Genomic DNA, 12,354 nt, shown 5'->3' with positions numbered 1-12,354 from the left:
ACAAAAGAACAAAATGTTTTGAAGAGAAAACCAAACGATTTCACAAAATTATTTAAAGGTAAACAGGATAAATGAAGCAGAGCTTTGAAAAGCACACCGAAGGGGTCTAAATTCCCATGGTGTTAATGTGAACTATATCCTGAATAAACTTCGCTCTGTCACGTATATTTTGATAACCTGGCCGTTGTGCAAATCCAGGTGCTACATTTGCTTAAAACAAGAGTATCTGTGATTCATAAAAGCGTCTTTGGAAGACAATTTTGAGATAAACTCAAGACGAAAACTTAACACTGGCAAAATGCTAATTTACTTTAACTGTGTCAGTATAATACAATTCAAAATGAGGAAGGGGTGAAAGCCATTAAAAGATATGAAAATAAACGGTTCTTTGTCTCTACAACCCAAACTCATTGAATATGACAACTGACAGTCTAATTGCCACTTGTGCTGACAAAGTGACGCTTACTGAGCTTTAACTGATAATGCTGAGAGATGCTCTGAAAGAAAGCAGTATCTTAGAGATGCACACATCTCTATTTGATCTAAATCTATTCTTCCACATAATAAAACGTGGTATCTGAAGAAGAAAGATAAGCACTCTCTGTCCCTTGATGATTTTGTTTATTTGTATCCTCATACACATAGCTGAAGCTGTAAAAACTGCCCCCCAGAAATTTTTATTTGAATCTACAAATGACACTTTCATTACTTAGCTATTCAAAGCAATTACGATATGATAATAAATGATACTTTCAATCCTTTTAAAAAATACAATATTCTGACAATATAATACAGAACAAAAAGCAAAGCACAAAACCACAACAGGATCTTCTTTAGTTGTTAAAGGTGAGTCAAATATTATCAATGAACTATTTGCAGATTTATCTAAAAAAGTCAAATTGTCAGTGTTAATTATATTGTACGTGAACACAAAACGTGGGAAAAATGTACCTACTAGGCACAGAAATAATCCAGTCACTTAAAAAGTAATGAAGCATACTGAAATTCTTCTGCAAATGCAGATGATAAACAAAAACAAAAACAAAAACAAACAAAAAAACCAGAAGCCCTTTGCTTTTGAACTACTTTACCCATTCCCAAGTAAAATGATCCCCCAATTGGATCTGGCCATTCCAGGAACTAGTCTATACTGTCTTGCTCAATTACTCATTTAAATTTTATGCTCCTATTTGTGTATATAAGACACTTTTGAGGAGTTAAACTTCTTTGATTCAATATTCAAACCAGTTAACAAACAACATTGACCTGAAAATATTGCAAGCAAAGAATATCCCTAGCAGGCTACCTATTTCACGGTGTTTATGTAACATTTTGTTCATTCATTCATTTAACTTGCAGTTGTTGGCTTCTGGCCACGTGCCAAGGCACACAGAGACATGCTCCTGTGCCCGTGCAGATCTATTCTGCTGGGATGAAGACAGTCAAAATACAAACTCCCAATGCAAGAGGGGGACCAAATTATAGCAGAAATAGAACCAGATGATTTGGCTGAGAGTAAGTATAGGTGGAGTGAGGGCTACTAGATTATGAGGTCAGGAAGTGGGAGACTGAAGGGGTCACATTACCTGCATGACAAGAAACAGTATCAGCAATAAGGCCACAATGAGAAGAATGAGTGGCGGGGAGAATGGGAGATGAAGTCAGAGAGGTCAGTGAAGTCCAGATCATGTACAGCAAAGTCCAAACAACAGTAAACCTTAGAGTTTATCATAAGAGCAATGGGAAGCTCAGGGGGTTTTAAGCAAATGAATGTCATAATCTATTTTTTTCAAAAAATGACTCTGGAAGCTGAAGTTTGGCAGAGTTAGAGGGGCTATGTGAAGAGCAGCCAGGACAATTCTAGTGTCCATGGCAAGGGATGATGGTAGCTATGCAATGAAGAGAAGTAGATGAACACAGAATATATTTTGGAGTTACATCTGATAGGTCATAGAGATGGATTAGATGGGGGAGGGTGGTGAAGTCAGGGCAAAACTCAAGGCTTCCTTGGTGCCATTTACTGAATATGGGAAACACCGTGGGGGGAATATTTGTTGGGGGAGTTGAGGGAAAGTAGGGATAAATCAAGAGTCATTTGTGGTCATATTAACCTTAGAATGTCTATTAAAAATACAAGTATATACGGAAAAGAGGCAGTTGGATATAAAAATCTGGAGCTCGGGGCTCCTACTGGCTCAGTTGGTTAAGCATCTGACTCTTGATTTCGGCTCAGGTCATGATCTCACAGTTCGTGAGACCAAGCTCCACATCAGGCTCTGGGCTGACAGCGTGAAGTCTGCTTGGGATTCTCTCTCTCTCCTCTCTCTCTCTCTCTCTCTCTCTTCTCTCTCTTCTCTCTCTCTCTCTCTCTCTCTCCTCCTCCTCCTCCTCCTCCTCCTCCCCTGCTCACACTGTCTCAAAATAAATAAATGAATATATTTTTAAAAATTTGAAGCTCAATAGCAAGCTCAGGGTTGAATTTATAAATGTGATAGTCATCAGGATATTGTGATACTTAAAACTTTAAGAATGGATCCAAGGAGAATGTAGCTGGAATACAAGGCCTAGGATTCAGCCCTAGGACAACCCACCACTGAGAGTTTGAAAAGAAAGCCAGCCAGGAAAGACTAAGGTGGCACAGTCAGAGTTTGGAGGAAAACCATAGAACATGGCATCCTGGCAGGCACAAGTACACAGTGATCAATGGCAGAGTGCTCAACTCTATCAGATGCTGTGAAGACATCAAGAAAGATGAGTCCAGAAACATCATCATTATATATTGTAAAAATGAATGACGTTGGTCACTCTAAACAGAGAGATTTCTGTGGCTTCTGGGGCTGGAAATCTAGTTAGAGTCAACTGATGCAAAGAATGGGTACAAATATTGAGACAGTGCTTCTGGTTGCTATGAAGGGTAGAGAAAAATGGGACAGAACCTGGAGGGGGATAAGAAGTCAAGGGAAACACTAAAGTCAATATGAATGCTAAGTGAGACTGATCCAGTGGAAAGGGAGAAAATGATGATGTAGAAGAAAAATGTGTTTAATTGCAGGAGAAAGTCTTGGAACAAGTAAGAGCGGATGGTATTCAGAGCATAAGTAGAGGCATCATCCTTAGACAAGAATAGGAACTTTCCACCCATTATGATAGAAGAGAAGTCCAGGGTATAAAGTTTTTGGGTTAGATGATGAAGCATTATTTTGGGACTCACATTATTTTGGGACAGAGAGCACATACATATTATGGGATATGTATATCAATTATATAATGAACATGTATATAACCATCTTTATACACTTGATCTTAGCATGTATAAAGCAGTGTATATAGAGATTTAAAGGTTTATCATAGACATTGCTTTTGTCTGACTGAAAATTTGATTCATCAATTTCTTCCCCTTTTATATTGAGGATCTGTGATGTCCTAGTTTGGTCACTTTATAATGCTACCAAACAGAAAGCCAAACTCAAAATCTGTCTTCCTTGGTAGGTTTTATCCTGATTTCCTCTAGACCTTGAGGCTGCCCCTCATAATACAATCAGCACTCATTTATTCCATATTTGTTTCCTGTTTGTAAATATTGTTTCAAATAGAGACAAGGAAGGGGCCAAATATTTTATAATAAGATATCATTGTCTTTCCCCCTGTGAAAAACCTAGTATTAGATATAAAGCAGGCACTTGAAGGCTTGCTGACCAATTTATCTTTTTAGAGTTGAATGACTAATAAAAAGTTTTATGTAGCAATTCCTTGGTTAACAGAATATGCATAATTCCTATGGCACCTGCTGAGTATTGCTGGGAGATGATGAAATTATTCATCAACTTTCTCCCTTACATGTTATTCAATTAGTTTGTCTGTGGCAAAGCCTAGAATATATATCAATCAAAAGAGTGAACTAAGTACAAGTTATCTTCCTATTAAGGTTTGCATCCACTATCTTAGCTTTGGTCTAAGAAAGTATTCAGGTGCAGGAAACTTTAAGGAGAATGCAATTGTAAGGATTGAGATTTATCTGGTGCTACTTGTTTTCTGTAGCATATTATGGATTTGAAATAATTTTGGTAATACCTTTAATCAAAAAAATATTAAGAGAATGCTCATCAGCAAAGCCTATTTTGCATTTTTAGGTCAAAGTTTTCTTCAGTGCAGACTGAAAGCTTAGCAGATTTTAAGTGCTGTATATGGATTTCTAGCTTGTTAAAATATCTGAAGCATGTTTAATTCCAAATTTAATTCCTACTTCTTAAGTCAATTACAGATATTTGTATATCATTATATTTAAATAAGAAGGAAAATAACACTCATATATACTTTTCTTTCAAGAAGTATCATCAGACAATATTAACCTTTAATTTTAACCAACAGGTTACCATGGAAAGTTAATAAATCAGCAATCAGAAAAGCATTTAACCAGAGGGCCCATATACCACATATGGAAGTCAATAGCATTCCAAGGAAGACAGTGATTACAGGTACCATAAAATTTTGTCACTCTATGAAGTAACTACTGACAGAATGAACTATTCCATTTTTCCACATTATATGCAAATTCACAAAGATAATATCTAATCAAATGAAACATATCAAGACACTTGGAATTTTACACTTTGTGAAAATCTATACCAAAAATACTAAGAAAGTACTTTCAGTAGAATCCCACAGCACTAGACAATACTAGTAGAGAGGATGCTTTAAAAGCATTTATTTCATAAAATATTTTAATTGAGTCATCTAATGAGTTTCATAAGATGCATGTGTATTAAAATATTTCTATTTTTCAGTACTTATATCTAACGATCTGATGATAACATAGCCACCAAGTCTACAGACAAGAAATATTAAGCCTTTTTAGCTATTATTATAGGTTTTTATTCATTTCTCACTAACCTACACAGATTTTTATACTGTTTTTACTCAAACCATAAATTAGTTTCTAACGTGATAAAATGGCAAAGTTCGTGTTGTCCATTGATAAAATAAATCCAGACAGTTTAGATTTATGTAAAAAGTAACCAATAAAGTACAATCCACTCATTCTTTTGTGGGTTTTTGGTGGGGGGAGGAACATATATTTGTAAGGAATTGTTGTTTTAAGTTGCTAGGAAAAAGAGATATGATCTTTCTCTAAAAGAAATTTCTCCCCATGGAGGCAATACACCTTAAAATGGAAGTTAATAAGCAATTAATAGCACAGACCTAACTAAAATATTGCAAATGTGATAGTATAATATCTTGGTAAATATGAGAATTTTGAAAGCCATGAAATTAAAGACTTTGATATGTGTAAGATCAATAGACATGACTTATCACTATTTAATATGGGCTTTAATTTTTAAATGCCATGTTCCAATGAAAAAGTTGTACTGCACAAGAAAACTGAAATTTCAATAAAGAATCAAGACAAAAGAAACAAACTTTATATTAAAGTACCTTTAAGAGGTTATACTTACGCAGCAACCTCCTCTTTTGACAATCCTTTGAAATTCACCTCCAGATAATGATCTATGTCATCTTTTTCTTTGATCAACTGAGACCTAAATGAAATGGAAAGAAATAATAAAGCACTGCTTTATCAAGTGGAAAAGCTCCCAAATATATAAAATGCCACCAGGAGAAGAGAAATACTTAAGGTATAATACTATATATAATAAATGTTCTACAATAGCTATAGACTTAGGTTGTTGATTAATAATTTCCAAATTTTCATTTTCTTGAATGGAAAGGGACAGGGAAGAATATTAACTCAGCGTGCAAACAAATAAAGCACCAGTACATTAAAAGAATCAGCATTCTTAAGTAAATGGAGTTTTCTCCTCCAAGCTTATAACCTCTTCCATTTTACTCACATTGCTTCACACTGTAACTTTCCAATACAGAAGTCATATTCTGTCTCACACTGGATTTTGAACTAAGAACACCTATTTGATACAAATGTATAAAATTTATTTGTTCTAAACATCACCAACTGTGCACTGAAATGTTTGAGTGGTTTTTTTTATCACACATAAATTCAAATTATTTTTTAAAAAAGTGATTTTAAGAAGACTTTACTGAGAAATACATTACAGTTGTAGTGTATTTATTCTTCACACTCCCTTGCACCTTTAAAAACAAGCATACTACTAACATCCTGTAACAATGGAAGTACAGGCCTAAACAAGTATGTGTTTTTATTCAGAAGCTAATGTAAAATGTTAATACAAAACTATGCCTTAAATGGTGATGAAAAAAATGTTTTTTCTTCAATAAAATGAATACAAGAAATAGTTTTCTTTAAAAACTTTATTGTAGAGATGTGAGATTGGGCTGTGTTTGTGCTGGTGTTGAAAAGAAAATGAATCTCAAGCATTATAAAAGACAGGAAGAACAAGCTTTGTCAGACTTTGTAAATATTCCACATTATTCAAAAGTAAAATTGAAAATAAGAATATACATATACCCTGAATTATGCATGCATCAAAAAATCTGTTTTTCAAATTTTCTGAAAGGAAAATTTGATTTGCTATTATAAGGGAACTTTTATGTTAGTTTAGCTGTATGCATTTATTTTGGTCCAGGGACTTTGGTCTTTCCCAGAAATACTAAAGTATGGTCCTTCTCAAAAGAAAGTAGTTTCGTAATACTTTGATCCTTATGCCTTGCAGGAAGTGAAAAGTTGGCATATGAAATAAATAATCAAACCTACACAAATTATTTATATTGATAAATAATATTTGCATCACTATAACTCAATAAAGCCATAAATGGCAATTTCTAAGGAACAGTTTCTAAACACATTAATACTTAGGGCAAAATACATTGTTCTCTGTCCTTAAGTTTCTGCGTGGCAGCTCCAGGAGCTCAGCAGTCCTTCACGTGCAGCAGCATTTTCAGGCCCCAGGATCACTTCAGTTCCTAAATCTTGCCTGCCAACTTACCCCAGCAATAACACTGGGTTCTTCCTCCAAAACGGAAATCAGCACTCAGGACCTTTGGATTAGAAGCTATCCACCTTTCAGTCCTAAAGCCTCTGCTTTCAATTCTCCATCAACATCTTAAAAAGCAAATATATCTCCAATGTTTTATAGGACCATGATATAATTAGAACAGGAAATAAAACACTCAAATGAGCACTAGCTTGCTAAGCAAATAAATTCTTAATATTTGGATGAAGTTCATCAATCCTTTTGAAACAGCAGACCTGAATATTCTGAATATAACAATATACTTTTGTCTTTCAACAATTTTGTTTTCTGAGATGTGTTATTGACATTTCTTACTGCAATCAGTTCATTCTGTAGGAAAAGAAATGAAAACCAGGGTCACGTACCTTGGAATCGTGCTGGGGAAACATGGCAGCTTCTGTCTGGCTAAAGATGTAAGCTTTGGGTGTGTCATGGGCAGTGGGGGCAGGGTGGTCATTTTAGACTACAAAAAAAAAAAAAAACAAAACACAAAAACAAAAACCAGAAACAGTATTTTAACGAATGAATCTTTCAAATAATCCTTTAAGACATAATTAGAGATCCACAGTCTGTCATCTTAGCTGAGAATGCCTCTGTGTGTAGAGCTATAGCTCTGTTATTCAGGAAGGATACTCACTAAGTGGATTCTGCAGGTGGCTTCTCATTATTTTCTTCTACTATGTGCCTTTTGGCCAATTTATTACTTGTCTGCATCTCTACCAACAATGGATAAGGAAAAAATCTGATAAATGAATTGAAGATTCAGACAATCAGGGGCTTTGGTAGGAGTTTTGTTAAGGGACATGGTTGCAATTAAAGAGTGAAGATTTTCAGGACAGCTATAGATTTCAAATGCTCATGCTTTGCTTTCCTGTTACAATCAATAATTGAAAATTGCTCATACTTTGCTGTTTTCTAAAAACTTTCTCACTCACAAATAAAGGCTTTAGAAGTGATGGATGCTAAGACTGATTCTCAACAAGGAGACAGCTTCCCCAAGAGGCACACAGCTACCATAGTGTAACAAATCACTTCAAAATATAGAGATCCAGAAAAGATTGTTTAAAACAACCATCAATTTATCATCTTTCACACTTTTTGTGGGTCAAGAATTAGGACAGGGTACAAGGGATGGCTTTTCTTTATGCCATGATGACTGGGGCCTCTTCTGAGAAGACTCAGAAGTTTAGGGGTAACTCAATGGTGGGGGGGGGGGGTGGTCAGAAATCATCTGTGTCTCATCCCTTGTATCTGGTAATTAAAAGTATTAGTTGTGACCTTAACAGGCTATTTTCCAGAACACTACATTTGGCCACCTCATAGGGCTTTGGCTTCCTCACAGCCTGGCAGCCTCAGGCTTCTCCCGCAGCAGCTCAGTGCTCCAAAGACAAGTATGCTGAAGAAGAGCCATGGAAACTATATCCACTTTCAGAGCTTGGCCTTGGAAGTCACATAGTACTGCTTCTACTGGGATAAAAGTCCTGTTCAGATTCAAGGCTAAAGAACATAGATTCACCTATTGATGGGAGAGTATCAACACCACATTGTATGAAGAGAATGTGGGATGGAGATATTGTTGTGGCCATCTTTGGGAGATGTAATGTGTCACAGTGGGTAAGGTAGCTGAGCAATAATGAAGGTGGGTCTATAAAATCAAGTTATCTAAAATTTACCCTAAATAGGAAGTAGTGTGGACATAATGTCTGTGGACGTAGAATGGAAAAACTGTCACATGCTGCAAGGGCTTTCAGATGCAAAAGAACACACATTTCTACTGTTAGAGAGGCATCTAAAAGGCCACAGCCTCTTGATTCCACCACCATGTCCACCAGTTGTGATGTCTATCCTAAGCCTCACCAAACAACATAAACTAAAGGCTTATTTTAGGTTTTAAGTCACTTACTTCCAGCATTTACTACATGTGAGACCCAGGGTAAAGCACTATCAACCTGGGCCTTAAATATATTTAACAGATATTTATTGAGCTACTACTTGGTGCCAAGTACTGTTCAAGGTGCTAAAGATATAGCAGTGAACAAAAAAGATGAAAATCTCTGATCTCACAAAATTTACATTATAGGGGTGATGTGGGGGAAAACAGATAATACACAAACATACAAAATATATACAATGTCCGATGATGATAAGATCTACAGCAAAATATAAAGCAGGGACCTAGAAATTACCCAAGTGCTCACCAGTAGTGAAGGCATAAATAAGAGCAGAATGAGATAAAGTCAAAGACATTAATGAGAAATTTGGTAGTGTTCTGATGGTGTAGGATCTTGAAGATTACTATAAAAACTGACTTTTACTCTCATTAAGAATCTTTTGGAGATTTTGAGCATAGGGGTAATATGACCTGACTTGCACCTCGAAAGGATCAGTTTTGTTTTCTTTGAGCTTAGACTACAGGGGATGAAGGGCAGATAACACAGGCCAGCTGGGAGGCCAGTTGTTATGAAATCTGGGTGAAAGTTGATGGTTACTCAGGGAGAGGTGGAGGTGGAGAGATGTGGTCAGATCTGGGGTACAGCCAGCTGTGGACAGCCAAGGTACAATATTCCTCTAGTGCTACAAAGCCATGAGGGAGGGAGGTAGAAGAATAATAAGACTTGAGGGAAAGTTTTTGAAATAAATGAAAGATTATGAAAATAATTTTTTGCATAAAGAGAAAAGTATTTTTTTGTTAATTTTTTTAATGTTTATTTATTTTTGAGGGAGAGAGAGAGAGAGAGAGAGAGAGAGAGAGAGAGAGGCAGAGCGTGAGAAGGGGAGGGGCAGAGGGAGAGGGAGACACAGAATCTGAAGCAGGCCCCAGGCTCTGAGCTGTCGGCACAGAGTGTGATGTAGGGCTCGAACCCATGAAGCATGAGATCATGGACACTTAACCGATTGAACCACCCAGGTGCCCCGAGAGAAAATTTAATGCAGATCAGTGTCATGTTTTACATATGATGGGATCCTAGCATTACCCAGATTATCAGGGCATGGTATGATCCATGAAACAATGTCCACTTACTTTTAAATAGTTACAGCTTTAAAGCACACTGTCTGAACAGCAAATGTTATTTAGTCCTTTCCTACTTCATAACTTCATAATATAGTGACTTCTTTTGTAAATAAAACTAAAAAAAAACCCTACTCTTCTGATCAGATGTCATATTAACTAGTTGAGTTACTTGGATAACCAGAACTTACTAAATGACAACATTATGTAGAACATGTGGTAAGAGGTTAAGGCCAACATAAAGAAAAATCTCATGGACAGGTTTGAAGGCATACCAAAGGCTTCCCCAAGCCCACCTCTGATGAGCCTATTTCAGAGAAGCTAAGAAGAGTCTATGTTCCACAGTCCTCTGATGTTACAGAGCAAATCTGGGCCATCTCAGCTCTTAACCCTCATCTGTCTATCCTTAATGGATTTCTAAAGGGACAGGAGAAAACAATGACTGTGTTTGTTTCAGTTGGGGCATTTCATCCTCTATGAATTAAGACAGTTCTGAGAGCCCCCACTTTGCTTGCCAAGGGCACTGGGGCAGGAGTGATTTCTACATAACTGCAAGGGCCCTTGAAGGGTTCATCAAGGAGTTTCAAAATGAGGAAATAGTACTTGTAATTCTCCAAGTACTAGAAAGATCCAGCTGCTTGTAGACAGAAAGAGGCACCAAACCCCAGAGTGTGATCCAGCCAACAAGGTATGTAAAAGCCACCCCTGTAAAGTTGGGCTGTCAGTATGTGATGTAAAATTTATCCTTTTTGATGTTTACTTGGGTTAGATAATTGTTGCTAGAAAATATAAGCATCTAATGAAATCAAATGCAAACGCCACACGTGGAGAGGAACATGTCTTCTTTGTCACACATATGAACTGCGATTCTTTTTTTTTTCAATATCTGAGTCGTTTCCTACCATTAATGTTTCAGCTGCCAGTTCCTTCATTTTGCTCTCCTCTGATCTGAGAACATTAGCAGCAGGAGCACCTTTACTCTTAAATTTAGTTTAATGTTAGTATTGCAAGCCCTGCTGGCAAGCCTCAAGGCACAGACTCTGAATGGGGGGTGGTCAGAGCTGAATGATAAAGTGGAAAAAAAAGTTATTAACTCAATGTTGGAAAAAATAGGCTCCAACCAAACTGTGTTGGAAAGTTTAAGCTCAGAGTTAGGGTGAAAGTTGAGCAGGCTCCCCCCCTGCCTTAAACCCCACACACGTACCTGGCTTATGCCTGCTGGGAAACGGGATGTTGTTTTTCACAATTGATTCATGGTCACATAAAGGTATTTTGTTCTACACAACAGGTAATGTGTGAACTGAATTTTATGGCACATAACATTTGATATGCATCAAATATTTAAAGGTTTCCTACAACAAATTTTTTTAATCTAAATAATCACCGTCTCTTTTGTAAGTTCAGTCTTATTTATGCTGAATTTTGTTAAAGTAGGAAGTTGGTGCTTTCTTTTTTTTTATTTTTAAAATTTTTTTTTCAACGTTTTTTTTTTTTTATTTATTTTTGGGACAGAGAGAGACAGAGCATGAACAGGGGAGGGGCAGAGAGAGAGGGAGACACAGAATTGGAAACAGGCTCCAGGCTCCGAGCCATCAGCCCAGAGCCTGACGCGGGGCTCGAACTCACAGACCGCGAGATCGTGACCTGGCTGAAGTCGGACGCTTAACCGACTGCGCCACCCAGGCGCCCCAGGAAGTTGGTGCTTTCTAGCAAATAGAAGCAGCCAAGAGGAAAATAAATGAGAAAAAACGCAAGCATGCTTAGGGACCTGTCATTTTAGTCTGAAATTATATCTGTAAAGGAAGCCCTTTGCTCTTTGTTGATATGAGTTGTATCACTTTCCTGGTGTTGGACAGACAGTGTTCCCAGCTCCTAGGTGAGCTCCACCGAGCGGGACGAATGGTTCAGGGTGACTATCTGTGTTCAAGCAGAAATGGAACACATCCTAAACAATGCGCTGTATCAGGGCTCTCCTGGTTCAAGAGCACAGAGGAAATCACACAAGATGGGTGTGACTGCAGGAAGGGAATGGTTCCGATCCAGGCACGTGGAGACAGAGAATGTGAGGCACCTCTCTGGCTGGTACCAAAACCAGCTTAGCTCCAGGAGCCGAGGGTGAAGCAGTGTGTGAGGAGGACCCAGAGGCAGCTCTCCCAGTACCAGCAAGTGGGCAGTGCTGCATGTGGCACCAAGGGTGCTGAGACAGAGATCAAAAGGCCGCCTGAAGCCATTCCACTGTTGGTATTCAGAAGAGATTTGGTGGGTTCTTTGATCTGCTGGTTGGCTCTTGTATCACGGTTTGGCCCCCACATGCAAAGACAAATGAGAATGGAGAAATACAGGATGAAAGGTTTAAGAGTGCTGGGTCAGGATGAACGTGTCCCATGGTGAGAGTTT

At 37.5% G+C, this 12,354-nt stretch overlaps 1 protein-coding gene across 3 annotated transcripts in view; it reads right to left on the bottom strand.

Annotated features, from left to right (window-relative positions):
* The window catches only part of TTC29 (tetratricopeptide repeat domain 29), a 255,129-nt gene that overhangs the window by 241,287 nt on the left and 1,488 nt on the right, over positions 1-12,354 (bottom strand). For all 3 annotated transcript variants that reach the window (XM_042935359.1, XM_042935356.1, XM_042935357.1), the window contains exons 3-4: positions 7,313-7,410; positions 5,454-5,537 (exon numbers count right to left, since the gene is read on the bottom strand). In XM_042935359.1, coding sequence (XP_042791293.1) covers positions 5,454-5,537; positions 7,313-7,404 — 176 coding nt within the window. In that variant the 5' untranslated portion in view covers positions 7,405-7,410. The remainder of the gene's footprint in view (positions 1-5,453; positions 5,538-7,312; positions 7,411-12,354) is intronic.

Source organism: Panthera leo, chromosome B1, assembly GCF_018350215.1.
Source record: "Panthera leo isolate Ple1 chromosome B1, P.leo_Ple1_pat1.1, whole genome shotgun sequence".
Classification (NCBI taxonomy): Eukaryota; Metazoa; Chordata; class Mammalia; order Carnivora; family Felidae; genus Panthera; species Panthera leo.
Note: the sequence above shows the minus strand (reverse complement) of the source record. Positions and strands in the feature narration are given on the sequence as shown.